The 16,461-nt window shown below is 40.5% G+C and overlaps 1 protein-coding gene across 1 annotated transcript in view; it reads right to left on the bottom strand.

Annotated features, from left to right (window-relative positions):
* Window positions 1-16,461, bottom strand: part of LOC119720968 (serine/threonine-protein kinase Nek8-like) — a 189,496-nt gene that overhangs the window by 168,598 nt on the left and 4,437 nt on the right. The window contains exons 2-6 of the mRNA XM_038190833.1: window positions 13,239-13,634; window positions 8,048-8,224; window positions 6,903-6,979; window positions 3,732-3,832; window positions 2,208-2,323 (exon numbers count right to left, since the gene is read on the bottom strand). Coding sequence (XP_038046761.1) covers window positions 2,208-2,323; window positions 3,732-3,832; window positions 6,903-6,979; window positions 8,048-8,224; window positions 13,239-13,634 — 867 coding nt within the window. The remainder of the gene's footprint in view (window positions 1-2,207; window positions 2,324-3,731; window positions 3,833-6,902; window positions 6,980-8,047; window positions 8,225-13,238; window positions 13,635-16,461) is intronic.

The following is a 16,461-nucleotide window of genomic DNA, read 5'->3' as shown; positions in this document are numbered from 1 at the left end:
TGGATCAATCCTTTGTTGATCCCAAGGAAGTAACAGACATCAAATATCTAGTCTTTTGGGTGAACTCCACTCAGGGTGATATCAAGATCAGGAAAGCCCTAGCCAAGACAGCCCTCAACAAAACGAAAAGTGTGTGGAACGCCAACATAACAAGACAGGTAAAGCTGAGCTTTTTCCTAGCCACAGTTGAATCGGTACTGCTCTATGGGTGCGAAACATGGACTTTACATCTGTCCTGGAGAAGTCACTCAACGGCACCTATACTCATATGCTGAGAGCTGTACTCAACATCAACTGGAGAGATCATATTAATAACACAGATCTGTATGGGGAGCTCCCTAAGGTTGGGGACAAAATTGCCTACAGAAGGATGGAATTAGCAGGACACTGCCTCCGTCATCCTGAGCTACCCACGAGCCAGCTAATACTCTGGCAGCCGACTCATGGAGAAGACATACAGGCAGACCAAAGGCATTATACATCAATGTACTGAAGAGAGATACATGGGTGGAAGAGACAAATGAGCTAGATGCATGCATGAGGAATCATGACGAATGGAGTATCCGTGCCAGCACCCGATTTCACGAAGCGCTGTGTAACACGTCGCAACTCGCGACGCGTCGTATGATCCTTTTCATGAAAGTTGCGATTTGTTGAACACGTCGTAAGTTCCTTGACAACGGCTTAAAACACGTCGCAAGTTACGACGTGTCTAGTGGTCATCGCAAAATAAGAAGAGTCCCTTTCTTAGCCAGTTTAATGCCATAAACAAAATTATAATACCGAGGCAATGTGTGTAAAGTTGTAAATAGAAAATTCATTGAATAATTATGAATTAGACTGGAATATTGCAGTTGAAATTTCAAAGTAGCTATACAGTCCACTGAGAGCTTGTTTTCCTGCAAAATTGCATCGCACGACCACCATTTTGTTTTATGTTTTAACAAATTTCGAGCTGAGACCGGACGGCTCTTTGATGAATATCAGACGACTATTTACTGTACGCTGAATAAATACATAAAACAGTCACCCAGTTGTGCTATAAATACACATACGACGCGTCGCACTTACGACGTGTTTTGTGAAATGGATCGCAGGACACGTCGCAGCTGCAATGTGTCGTAGAGATACGACGCGTCGCAGCGCTGCGATGCATCGTAAGTTACGAAGAGTTTGATGAAATCGGGTGCAGGGCTCAGCTGTGGCCAACTTAGTGAGTGTGAATGAGTGAGTGAGTAATTCCAAAACAGGCCCCAAAAATAACCCATATTTCTACGGATGTGGTGGGATTTTTGGCGTCGCGGGAGCCGGCGGTCTCGGATCCTTTAGGGAGCAAACATTTCTCGGAGGCCGAGTAAAACTTGCTCTTATATATATATATATATAGATTATGATAAGTGATATCTACATAACCATGTTAACGCCAAGCACAATATCTTTAGCTTTGAAATGAACTATGAAATGTTCGCTTTTATTTTATCGGTTCAGGACCACATCTCTCAAAAACTCTGTATGGAAAGCCTAATTTAAAACGAAATTTGGGTAAACGGTGTTTTTCCTCGAAATTTGACGTTTATTTCCCGGGTAAATACTTCATCTATGATGGCAAAAACTGCACAATACCATCTGTTATATCCTAAAGTAATTATTTTTTAACAATTTGGGAACAATTATATAGCATAAGGAGTAGTTTTGCTTACAGTTTTATGAATATTTCCATTTTTGAAATCATGCACACAAAAAAAAAAAAAAAATGGCACACCTGGAAAATTCGCAATTACAAGCCTACAGGTAGTAATGCCCATTATCACGCGTCTAACTAATTAAGGCAAGTCAGCTCAGTGCATTTTGTACTAGAACTCAGGAAAGTCATTTATCCTTGTGTGTAGGATCCCTGATTAGGATAGCTTGTGAGTTGAACTGGGACTAGATGACTTGTGGTGGACTTGCAGAGACCTGAGATGGACTTGACTACAGCCCTGCTGTATATTGCGTAACAACATCCAACAAATACAATTATTTCATCTTATAACATTAGAGTAAATTATGTATTGTTCAAAATTTATGTAATTGGCTGCCAGACACTATGGCTCCCAGTACCATGGCCACGTTTGATTATACAGGCCTATAGATAAACCAAAAAACCTACAAACAATTCAAATTTTGATATAAGAAAATTTAAATGAAATCTCAGTCATGGTACATACCTCATTAAGGGCCATTTGGCGTTCAGAAGCTGATAGATCCAGCATATTTATCTCCTTCAGAATAACCAAGGAGTCATCGTCTTTTTTCCTGTACAAGACTGCTGCTCCATATGCTCCTGATTTGGAAAATTATTGTTCATTTTTCATTAAAATGTCACATTTGGGCATTGATTACATACATTTTTCACAGGCAATTATATTTGTTGCAATTTATCACAGTAATAGTTTTAACATTTGAAATGCACTAATATTTTCTTTATTAAATTTGCACTTTACAACCTCCCTCACATTCGCAATGCACAAACACAAAACCTATCACATAAATGTAAACATAATGTAAAGATAAAGGAATTATGCAAATCATTAAGTAACATTTTTGTTTTACTGAACTACAGGAGACAATATACATGTAAGGTTAAAAACACTGACCCACATCATGGTCAGTGTTGGTCAATGGCCCCCACATGGGAGGGTCCCAACATCCTGTTTCCAACTACTACTCTCCCTCATGAGTCATGGAAACAGATGGACAATCACTGGGGCAATTTCCATGAAATAATTTTGTATTGTTTTACTTTGTCATGAAATGGGTTTATATTGTGAAGGCAAGTGCGATCAGCTTCATTCTGATTCAAGCCGCAGCAGCACTGACTTCAACAATTTACTTCCCACCCTCCCTCCCTTTTGCTTTATGTTAAAAAACAAAATCAACAACAACAAAAAACACAAATTTTATAATTGTTTTGTCTCTTTCATTTTACTTTCCAACGATGTACAGTCGAACACCTTTATAACAAGGTCCTTGGGACTTTACAAATTACATGTACTTGTACTGGGTATCTTGCATTATTAGTAATGGAAAACAAAGAAGAAAAAAAACTTGGGACCTAAAATTGTGCTTGTTGTAAGCAGGATGTTGTATTAACAGTGCTCTTCATATCAAAGTTTGACTGTATTGTGTTTATGAGGATTCTTTTTTGTTATATGTGTATGTGATTTGGCCTTGTAGAATTCCTTAATTCAATTTGGTCCAGCCTAGTAGCCTCAGAATAAATAGTTCTCCATTAATGTACCCATAACAGCTTGACCATTGGTCTCCTTATTTTGTTTGGTTCATATGTAGCTGTAAGAATTCTTGTGCATTCATGGCATTATACTTTCAAAATACCAGTTTGCAAACTGTTAAGAATTTCAAGAATTTTAGAGGGGCCTGAAAGACAGAAAGTCATCGGTCATTTATCAGTCTGATACATTGTGCATTAAAAAAGGGCTTTCTGCCAACACCACAGCAACTAACATATTGTCATGAATGTAAGCATATATTTCCAAAATCAATTTTGTCTTTTCGTGAGGACAATCCTCCACCTACTGTATGTTGCAAGAAAGAAAGGGGAAACCAGAAAAAAAACTTTCCATCTACAAAACATGTATACATGTACTGTCAAAATGTCTACCAGACAATAACCATCATGCTCAAAGGGAAAGGAGTTAAAAATCATTACCAAATGTGACTAGAAGACTCACCCTTTCCTACTGTGCGAATGCGCTCAAACCCTGCAAGGGTTTGTGGCTGTGGACTCCAATTTTTCAGCTTGTCTGTCTTGAAATACATTTCTCCAACACATCTACATGATAGGTACATGTACACAAACAACATTATTCGATGGAACAAAGTATTATGTTGAACATCACAATGCAACAAAACATATGCTTCAGGGTTGTTTCATATACAGTAATTAACTCCGGCTAAACCGACATCGTATAAACCGTCATATTGCTTAAATCGGCCGTCTGACGAAAGTCCCGATTGTCTCTAATGCATTTCCATTGACATTTTCATTTCTAAGCCGGCCTTTGTAAGCCGCCATTTCGCCTATGTCAGCGTGTTACTTTCAGTCCCATTTCCTCAAAACCACACAAATTCCTCTGTATAAGTCGGCATCGTGCTCTGCGGTTTGTAAGAAGTGTCGAGTGAAAAGTCCCACACACTAACTGACATCTGTTTATCAATGGCACGGCCCGTGATCGATGCATCGGCCAGCACGTGTACACTAATCGCACGTGTACACTGTTTCATGCACAGTCTGTACATTGTGTGCATCGTTCGCTTACACGAAGTACATGTCCATTCCGTACCATCAATACCAGTACCCCCTCTTGGCTGCACGCATGCGCTCTGTTCATTTTGGGGGTCCCCTCATTGTACCAGTACCATGCACACATTTAATTCGTGACTGTACACGTATGTACGTGCACAATGAAAACTATATGTACATGGACGTACAGTATGCAAGTGGTCTGTATACCACTGTTACCGCCAGCTGGCCGCGCCGTCCTTGCTTCGTACGTACGTACATGCATGACTTTCTGTGATCAATACCACAGTCTGTTTGTGATGATAAACATTGAGGATATATTTGCTGGAATCAACCATGGATGTAGAAATAAACCAGGGTAAATCAAAGCCTTTGAAATTTAGCCATGAATCTTGTTTACATGATCCAGATACAGATGCGCATAGGCCATTAATTCAATCTATTTTTTTCACTCCGTGATTCAATTTGTGTATTTGTGTAAGTCGGCAAAATGACGACTTGCAGTAGAAGCCGACATTCACGTAAGTCGTCACAAATTCTCTGGTCCCGAGAGTGCCGTCTTAGCCGGAGTTTACTGTAGTTAATAAGTAGGCATGAGGTTGAATTTTTTTTTTTTGACACCTTATTCCATATTCCTTAACTACATATCCAATGTTACTGCACTGAGAATGCATTGTTTTATCTCTTGACCTTGATGTTTTCACACAAGTTCAACATGTATTGATGCTGTGGACCCGGGACGATCTCCGATTGCCTACAATGACAGGCAGTCTTCCTCCCCCTGTGTATTCTGGCCATACATTCGCGGTGGGTGTGCCGTGATCGGCGCCGGCACTTGCACTCAGTTGCAAGGGTTGTAGCAGGTCAAGGGTGGCTTGCACAGGGTCTCTGTACTAGATCCAAAGATCCAGTTGTACGGCAAGTTTTATCAGTAAAGGGGCACTGAAAGTACAAGTCTATTCCCTTGTTTAGTGAATGCATAAATAATGGTAGATACCTCTGCTGGCAGGGCCGAGAAGCAATTGGCATTGTTACACCCTGCGTAAGATACAATGGATTCATCTGAATGAAGTCCTGTATCCATGGAGATGCCTGAGCTGCCAGTGATTTTGAATGGAACATTAACATATGAAGCAACCCATCCGAAGAAGACGACCATGCAATTGTTTGCAGAGGACAATATGTTTACCAGCGGTTGAAGGCAAGCTTTGGTTTTCCAGCTGATACTGGTATAGCAGAAAAATTGTCCAGGAAATCTCCAAAAACGAGATGACTTTGAGACGAATATGGATCGCCATACTGATCTATGGATATAAGTCTTTCAAATGTTGAGGAAACTTGGTGTGTTGACTGAAGCATAAGGGTGAATTATTTGATAATTTTGGAGAGCTGAAGACGTGAAAATTCTTGACAGTCATTTACCTCATCCACCTACATTCCTGAATGAGGACATAGCAAAAAAACTTGTTTTTCAAGTGACCAACAAGAAAAACTTACAAAAGGTAATTGATCTGGTGATCTTGGGGCCATTCAACTTGGTGGAATAAGGGAATCACAGGTCGCTTCTGAAAAGAGGGGTTTTTTTCTCTTGTTCCAAAGACAAGATCAGAATTTTGATTTTTGAACAGGACAGAATCAGCATGAAGAAAAATATGAAAAATTCTGTGCAAATAGTTCACCAATACTGCACTGCAACAGAACGAGAACCACAGTTTCAGACATTACCAGTCAGAGAGTTGGACAGCTGCAGCTAGCTGTTATCTATTACCATGGCATAATAAAACAATTGTTGCCTGCTGTGACGGGGTCCATGGGTTTTGTACACCCTCGGGAGCAAATGGTTGCTTCCTCGGGTGTCCAAAACACCATGGACCCTGTCACTGCAGGCAACAATTATCCTTGTATGTATTAACATCACTGACCAAGCATACAAATTATTTGTATCTTAACTTAACTTATTTTTCAGTTATAACTGACTGGCACAACTACCTTGTAATCTTTAATATTGTGCATATTTTCAACCAATACCAAACTTTCTGTTTGAAGATAACAAATCTTCTAATTGTTAAGGAAACAAGTGCATGCTTTGACTTGACTTGACTTGACTTGACTTGACTTGACTTGACTTGACTTGACATGACTTGACTTGACTTGACTTGACATGACTTGACTTGACTTGACTTGACATGACTTGACTTGACATGCTTTGACTTGACTTGACATGCTTTGACTTGACTTGACTTGACTTGACTTGACTTGACTTGACTTGACTTGACTTGACTTGACTTGACTTGACTTGACTGGACTTGACATGCTTTGACTTGACTTGACTTGACTTGACATGACTTGACTTGACTTGACTACTTGACTTGACTTGACTTGACTTGAATTGACTTGAATTGACTTGAATAGAATGGAATTAGTTTATTGATCCATAAAGGAAATTACATTTGCTTGCCGGTACAAGAAAAGGGAATAATATTTTTTTTAATGTATCAACAAATGCTAAAAAGAAATTAAAATAATGTAAAATTAAAATTATAAAATGCAAGATGTAATTAAAACATATCAAAATATGTACATATAACTTGTCACTTACTGATATGATGGCCCATGAGAGCTTGCCTCCAATGGGATGTCTGTTCCAAGAATTTCCTTAGAAATACCAACAGGAACCTGTTTTATCAAGCACCAGAATGAGAGTTAAACTTAACCTTGTAAACTGCAGATTTTTCTGTTTAAGTCTGGTGTGTGATGAGGGGAAAAAGCAACCTTTGTTTGATGCTCAGTAGGCTGGAATCCTCTTACAGAAATTCAGTGATGGCCACTGATCACTGTGTTTTGTTGGTTATTGTTTACCTCCTACGGAAGCCCTTTTCACTTGCATTCCCTCCTTTTCATGATATTCTGCTTAAAAAAAGTTACTGTAAAATATGTGTTATTTTTTTAAATTTAGTTTTTGTTCTTTTTGTTAACTACTTTTTGTGGCATTTCTTGTTTTTGTATCACTTTCCTTGTTGTGGAGGTGGAATAAATAGTTAAAATGAACATGCAAAGGGCACATTATACGTATGTGTTTGTAAAATCGTTCAAATGTCCTTTTTATCTACCAAAGTATCTGAAGGTGTTTTTTGAACTTGCAAACTGCTCACAATGCACTTTTTGAAGGATGGGAGACACAATATCAAATGTCCCCCACAGAATTTTGAACCCATGTGTCTGATTTTAGGGCCCTTTTATGTGCTACTGCCAGATAATTAGGCAGTTCTAACCATGAGTAGGCGTATTATGATTTGCACTCTTCAACTGTACACTCGATGAAAACTATAACTCGAAAAATGATTCCCAATTGATAGTACGTGACAGTCTACCTAGCATGCATGCGGCAGCCGGTGCCGGTTGCGTGCGCACGCGTAGCACATACATGTATGGGTGCGCTGCAATCGATCTGGTGAAAGTTGTTCAGATGTATACTTTCACCCTATATTCCCATTATTTTATGTACTCTAGCCCCTAAATTTGATCATTCTATTATAATGATGTTCTACAATAAACATTGTAGCCTGTATTATTCTACAGCTCAGAATAGCTGATTCAATGACTCCATCCTCGAAACTGATGTATACATGATTACCTTTGGCTAAGAAAATATTGGTTAAAGTGGTCAGAAATTGCATCAGATCACACTGCATTTTGATATGGCTTAGTTCATTCTATTAGTTAAATCAACAATTTGTGACTTACCTCTAATAACTTTGCCAATGTCGGTGCCAGATGCCCTATGTCGGATGGTCTTAGTGCACTGCAGGCAAGCAGATCAAACCGTACTGATTCACAGTCTCTTTTACAGAACATACTTAGGAGGGATTTGAAGAAAATCACTACAGAGTTTTGTTCTGCAATGTTACCAGGTGTCAGCGTCTGAAAGATTCAAACAAATCTAGGTTTCATACATTTCTGTAGATGAGGCTTACCCCTTACCACTAATCATCAGTCAACTCAAAAACATGCACACACACACACTCGTCTATGTCCTTTACATAACTCTTGAGCACAATGATTTTTCCTTTGTCCCTATAATATAACACTCTCCCATAGACTAAGCACACAAACTCAGGATCGAGGAATGTTTTCAACAAAAGATGAATGCTTGTGGACAACAAAAATTTGTTGTTTTCCCTTTGTCTGTCAGTTTGCGAGGTGTATGTAAAGTAAGCACACACCTACATAATGTATACGGATTGGCTTTTGGGCCGGGTACATGTACTTGCATCGTTCTTCTTTTATCCCTCATATTTAGAATTTCACATGTGGGTTCCATTAGACAAAAACCGACTTATGGTTTTTATTCCTCCCTTTGTGCTAGTAGCCCATAAGGACACTTTCATAAACTGCAACCTTACACACTATCTCCGTTTCGAACCGTGTTGAAACCAACCCGGATCCAACCCGGTTCAGCCAGAGTTGTTTTCGACACGGATCGGAGAGAAGCAACGTTCATACTGTTCTTTACGGAAATGGCCGCTACGTGAACCGTGTAACGTTCAATCCGGCTAGGGCCCCTGCGTGTTCACACTACAAATCCTCAACACGGATCGCATTTTCAATCCCATTATGCATTGGGACGCACGCGGCTCAGCTAGCTGCGTGCACCCACGAGGCTAACCGACAGGCCGGTGTGCAGCGTGAATTTACTTCTCAGTGAAATACGGACTCATTGGTAGTATTGTGCTTGCCTGAGTATGATAATTAGGAGAAAGACTGGTCACGTGAGAGCGTTTGACCAATAAGAGAGTAAAGGCATTCATGGGAGTCTGATTTTCACATATACGACACCAGCTGTGTGCAACATAATATTTCCAAAATGGCTCCGCTCATTTCGTTAGATGATTCGTTCTATATACATGATTTAACGTTAGAAATGTACCTTTTTTGTACAGTTTGCGGACATAATATATAAAAGCTCAGACTCCGTAAAGGATGCTTCATACTCCGAGCCATTTTTGGATGATAATTAGGGAACGATTGTCTCGTGATCGGTGTTTGTGATGGCGATGATAGTGGAGGGAAATAGGCACGGCGTGTCAGATTTTCGGTGAATGTCGGCCTCAACTCAACAAGGATCGGTCACGAGTGACTCAACTCGGGGCGGTTCACACAATCATTTTCGCCACGGTTCATGCCGAAAAATGCAATTTCGATCCGGGTTGAGATTTTCAACCCTGGTCCCTGCCAGGGTTTATTTCGATCCGGCTAGAACACGCTACCTGGGTCAGAACCGGGTTGAAATTTTAGAAGTCGGAACAGGATTGAAACAAATCTCGGGGTTGGAACCGGTTCCAACCCAGAGACTTTGGACAGTGTGAAAAGGCCTAAATATACTTGTGGGAAAGACAATTGTTACTTTCTTTTGTTTTCCTTGATAACTATAGAAATGTCAAACTTCATAGTGTTTCTCTGTTGGGTACATAGATTTCTACAGACTGATTTGTGGGGTCTATTGTCTTTACTGTAATACTCCACTGCTTGCTGCCACATCAGGAAACACACATGTGTGTACACGCATTCTTGTTCCATAACTCTTGGGACTACACAGGAGTTATCCCATGGTACTATAGGGACTGAAGACACTATGGGGACAGCAGAAAGTCCCCACAACTCGATGAAACATTTCCCCATAACATGGTGACAGCCCGCCCACAAATACACATTTTGCACTTCACAGCACACAGCACTGATTACTACATGTATGCAAACCACAGCCCAGACAGAAACTTGTCCTTTACAGAGATGGCCTCTCAACATGGTGTTCAAATTACATCTGCCTGTATTCTTGACACACTAACTCCGTCAGTCTGTGGCACTGACCCTGTTTGTGCAGAATCCTTAGTTATTTTCACATGTAAATGCACAAGCCAAAAATTGTTGTTAACCTGTGAAATGTGCTAACCAAAGGAGCAAAATTTGCATCCGAATTAGAGGAGGCTGTTCTTTGGTTTCTTTTGGGGGGGGGGGGGGGGTAGCTAACAGTAAGAAGTGCCATGAAATAAGGACTTGCTATGGTCAATGTGTACGAATGCTGGACATACACCTCCAAAGCAATCCCAACTGACTCATCATGGACAACAGAGCTGTATAGGTCAATGCACAATACACAACAGCCTCATTCCACCGGATTGGGACACAGTGCGTGTTACATCCAAATATTTGGTTATATTATTAAAAGTGTCAATGCATTCTAAACAATTGCTCAACGTAATATTTGTCTTTAGGCATTTCAATACTTTAAAAAAATGGACATCATTTGAATGTACTTTGACAAAAATATGAGCAAAAATGTATTCATCCAGATATAACATTAACACTGTGTCAATGTTACATCCAAATACATGTCTTCTGTTTTGGCCGGTTTTTTTTACACATATACCCGGTAGGCCTACATACATATGTAAAATACAAAATGTATTACCCAAACTGATATTGCATATTTATAATTGGACACCTAATGAACCAAGAAAAGCTTTTGTTTTTGGTATAGTTCAAATATAGCAGAAACAATACCTTAATGTGGACGTAACGGTGTCAATATCACTCGACGGAAGTGTGACATTTGGGGTTTAAACGTTAAAAACATTTGGGGTCATAGGTCACACATTGTGTCCCAACCCGGTGGAATGACCCAACATCTCTCAATAAGTTGCCAAATTAACAGCATTAACTGGCCTCCTCCCACACAATACATGAATCACCACACAGCATTAACTGGCCTCCTCCCACACAATACATGGATCACCACACAGCATTAACTGGCCTCCTCCCACACAATACATGAATCACCACACAGCATTAATTGGCCTCCTCCCACACAATACATGAATCACCACACAGCATTAACTGGCCTCCTCCCACACAATACATGAATCACCACACAGCATTAACTGGCCTCCTCCCACACAATACATGAATCACCACACAGCATTAACTGGCCTCCTCCCACACAATACATAGATCACCACACAGCATTAACTGGCCTCCTCCCACGCAATACATGGATCACCACACATCATTAACTGGCCTCCTCCCACACAATACATGAATCACCACACAGCATTAACTGGCCTCCTCCCACACAATACATGAATCACCACACAGCATTAACTGGCCTCCTCCCACACAATACATGGATCACCACACAGCATTAACTGGCCTCCTCCCACACAATACATGGATCACCACACATCATTAACTGGTCTCCTCCCACACAATACATGAATCACCACACAGCATTAACTGGCCTCCTCCCACACAATACATGAATCACCACACAGCATTAACTGACCTCCTCCCACACAATACATGAATCACCACACAGCATTAACTGGCCTCCTCCCACACAATACATGGATCACCACACAGCATTAACTGGCCTCCTCCCACACAATACATGGATCACCACACATCATTAACTGGCCTCCTCCCACACAATACATGAATCACCACACAGCATTAACTGGCCTCCTTTCACACAATACATGGATCACCACACAGCATTAACTGGCCTCCTCCCACACAATACATGGATCACCACACAGCATTAACTGGCCTCCTCCCACACAATACATGGATCACCACACAGCATTAACTGGCCTCCTCCCACACAATACATGGATCACCACACATCATTAACTGGCCTCCTCCCACACAATACATGGATCACCACACAGCATTAACTGGCCTCCTCCCACACAATACATGGATCACCACACAGCATTAACTGGCCTCCTCCCACACAATACATGGATCACCACACAGCATCGATACCATTCAATACCCCTCCACTCAAACACTTCCAACTCATCCTTACATTCGCACAATTGTAGCATTAACCCTAACCCCCTAGGCCCTTGTTGCTTACAACCATCCTCAATCCTCCAAAATCCTCCAAAATTTTTCAACTCCGCCTAAATTTTTCAAAATTGTCAGACAGTCCTGCCTCAAAATGCATTCATCCTCAATCCTCCAAAATCCTCCTCATCCCAAAACTTTGCACTCGTGTTTAAATGAAGGATAACCAATGCCAAATCCTTCAAAATCATCAGACAGTCCTGCCTCAAAATGCATTCATCCTCAATCCTCCAAAATCCTCTTGTGCTTCATTCACCATTCATCCTCAATCCTCCAAAATCCTCATGTGCTTCAATCACCATTCATCCTCAATCCTCAAGAATCCTCATTTGATTCAATCACCATTCATCCTCAATCCTCTAGAATCCTCCAAAACCGCCAGGAAGAGTTTGGAGGAGTGAGGTGGGTTAGGGTTAAAATGCAGGGCACAACTACGGTACTTGTACGCCAATATCGTCATGGGCCAGCTTGAACCTCCTCAGATATTGTCCGGAGAATCTTCTTTCAAAGAGTTGCTATTGTAAGTAGCAACTCTTTATACATGTACCGTACCGTACCATACTAGTTATCCAATTCACATGTGAACTTTGTAGGACACACTTTGCCTACGTGTTCCTAGATGTTCTTGTATGACATTGACAGGAGTATGGTCTCTTCATCATGGATGTATATTCCAAACCAAAGACATCAATTGCCCAATTTCCCTTTGCATCAGGTATGAGCCACATCTTTTGAACATCCCATCAATACCTCCATACAACTCTCACATTCTTCAATCCACATCAGAGCTCAAATTCTGTTTTCCACATCTATGGTTTCCTACAAAAGATGTCCCAGCTTAAAAGATACGCTTGGTTCATCCATCCATGGAGGTTGGAACCCCTGGCAATTTTGGATTCTTTCAATACAGAGCAAAATGTGGCATAACATGTAATAAAGATAAACATCAATGTTAGTTTTCCCCAGAAATATGATTAAATTTCACTTCACTCTGAAGTGGCTACATGTATGTATTAAAATCAAGTCTTACCTCTCTGTTTTCTCCATTTGTACACAGCAATATGTTTCCTGGTTTGGTATGGAAGATACAGGCAATACTTTCAACTTTTGCCCCATTCAATGCTTGTGTTACTTGATTAAAAATAGCATCACATGCACCACTCTCATATTTGTACTGTATGAACTTCACATTTGAGAGGAGTGAGCTGCCAACAATGTTGTGGTTCTTGATCTTATTCGAAAGAAGCAGCAGTCTTTGTACGACATGTGTGTCTCTGTCAAAATCTTCATTAAGTTCAGTTGTAGCATAACTGGTACAATCACACATATTCTCGGTGCCATGATCTGACTTAGGTAAGGTCCCGTGTCTATCATCATCTGACTTGTCTGAAATATCTGAAGCCTCCGGAACACTTTTAGCTGACATCTGGAAAGTAAGAAAGGATTATAAGTGAAAGAATTACGAACAGTATGTACACCAAATGTACAGTGTATCATGTGGTACATGACATGAAAGATGTGCCGATGTTTAGATGCCAAATAAAACATCGCTTCGTAAATCCTACGCACACAACATTTTCATTTTATCTCAGGCCCATTCTTTTCAGAACGCACTTATTCCAAGAAGAGATTTCTTTCCACATGGTGTTACCCGGAAATGTCCTCTATTTCATCAGGCCCATTCCCTGACCTCAGACTTGGGTGGGGTAGTCTTGGCCCAAGTACTGGATTTGGATTATGTCCATCTAACGTACAGCTGCCCCTAGCAGCGATGCATGGCTCTAGCAAGTGCAGCCAATTTAAACCAATGTTAGAGGGCGCTATCTACAAGACAAATCAAACCCAATCTTGCCAACTCTGGCTCATATTAGCATGAAGAATAACACATGCACAGTTCGTAAGTCATCTGTCATCTGTCATCATCAGAGACCCGTGAACGTGGCGTGGTATACAATGCAACGCTCTGGTATCATTTCGAACCTAGTGAAATTGATCCGTGGTAGATCATTTCCTATGACTTGGCACGTTGGTGTACGTCACTCATACTAACAGTTCCCAGTCTGAATTATAAAAAAGGGAGTACTCTCTACTGACAATGACAATGACTCCTATATCATGACAGTTGCTGCTTCTGGAGAGGGAGGGTTCCCGGCACCAAAGCGCTCAACCCACCACCGCCCGGCCTAAGTCGGGGGGCAGTTGCAGCAGTCTGAAAGATCTGACAACAGGATACAGATATAACCTGGGCTTGATAATTTTGTTCACAACTTCATGCTGTGCAGATCAAGCCAGGTAGCGGCTATAACCCGGCCATAGTTTTCAATCCCTTACCTAGAAATCTTTGTGTGCCTTCACGCGTGTTCAGGGCGTGTTATTTCCAAGAAATTTGCCAAAAATGAAGACCCTTACGAACATGTAGAAATACATTTTAACTTTAACTGGACAAGAACCCAGGGTTAATTGCATGCAAAATTATCAGAGCCCTCCAAGCTACCCGTCTGCTTCATGTTACGCATACGATTATGGTTGTCGCTTGGACAGATTGACAGCTGTTTCATGTCGCATCCCAGATCATGTGGGGAGGACGGCTACTACATCTTTTTTTTCCATAAGAAGACCTATAGATTGTGTTTGTGGTGAACTTAATTGACATCCCAGTTCATCAACAAGATCAGCAAGGATCTTTTCCATGCCTGGGCTTTTTTCTCTTCTGATTTTAGTAGCAGGTGTAAGCTGGAGCATAAAGAGCAACTGTTCAATTTTGCCAATGTATTAATGGCACAAGAGGTGAAAAGTGTAACGACTGCATTTTCAACTTAATTATAAAAAAAATCTGAATATTAAAGTGAAAAAGACATGGGCCTATAAGAATATTCTTATATGATGAATTCATGATGAATTCAATTTATAGGATTCCAGATCCACCTGTTTTTGTTGTTATTTTTTTATTGACTACATTAAGCACAAGAAGTAAGATGTAAATTTGCTGTGCAGTTTTTGCTTAGGAATACCATGTATTTTAAGGTTTCAGATTTATTTCCATACTATTAAGTTGAATTGAATACTGTACTTCAGGTAAACATTTTAACGGAACTTGAAAGTATGGGGAGTATTTATAAAGTAGGTCCTTGTTACTTGTTCAGAAAAATAAAAAATAATATTTCCTCTTATTTTTCGCGTCGCAGCGAGCAGTAGTGCGCCCTCGCCAGATTTTACATCAAATTTCGTTCATATGCAAGATTTGCCGAAAAAGCAGATTTCAAGAACGTTTCATATATAGGAGCGCTTATCACACGGTAAAATAATATTCAGTTTTAACTTTGTGTCATGAAAAGATAGTTTCGATGGTTCAAAATGGTAATGGAGCGTGGCGTAGTTTACAAGCCACGTTCACGGGTCTATCATCATCATAGAGTCACAGGCCTAGTCATTTTACCCCCAAATTTCCCTCAAAAATGCAAAACCCTGCCCTCTATCTATGACATACCTGTTTATTCAGAATGTCGCAAACTAGTTTGGTTGGTCTAATAATTTTAAAGTGGATTTTGTTCCCTTATATCGTCCAGAGCCCCAAATTTGCGCTGACCAATATTCGCGCAGCCAACTTTCTCGGCTTGTATCTTTTTTCACACAACACGGACCAATGTCAAATCACCGTTAATGATCCATCGTCACATTGCCTTTCTTCTCAATGCATTTATGCGAAAATCAATAGCTTTTCCGAGAAGTAATTTGAAAGAAATAAAAGAGAGACTAAATTATTGCCGTACTGACTAGATACAAAACGTAACATTATTGAATGGCCCAGAAAACTAATAAAAACATCACTATGAATTTCAAATCAATGTCGCCGTCCAACCCCCAAACTTCGCTCGTACCCCCCGCCCTGCAAACATGACGCTGGAATACTCTGATGAGCTTCACAGAATCTTGTGAAGGAAGTGGCCTATGACCTATGTATAAAGCATCTGGCTGCAGCTGTTCAAGACTGCAGTTAGACAATGTGCGCTAATGCTATCCGAAAACTTCCCATAGAATTGTGCACATTCCATACCGGATGTGATTTCTGTTTCATTGCGGATCATGTGGACAAAGTTTTGAGCATAATGCAATCCCACCGTTCGTGATTCGAAACGGAGCCTGAGCGAGTGACGGGAATTGTAAATTTACAACACAGATAAGTTTTACAGAATTTCCTACATTATTACGCTTTTCAACGATAAAAAACATCTCTAAACTGGAATAAAAGAGTA

The sequence above is a fragment of the Patiria miniata genome, unplaced genomic scaffold (assembly GCF_015706575.1).
Source record: "Patiria miniata isolate m_02_andy unplaced genomic scaffold, ASM1570657v1 HiC_scaffold_9, whole genome shotgun sequence".
In the NCBI taxonomy this organism is placed as follows: Eukaryota; Metazoa; Echinodermata; class Asteroidea; order Valvatida; family Asterinidae; genus Patiria; species Patiria miniata.
This window is presented reverse-complemented; position numbering and strand designations above follow the sequence as displayed.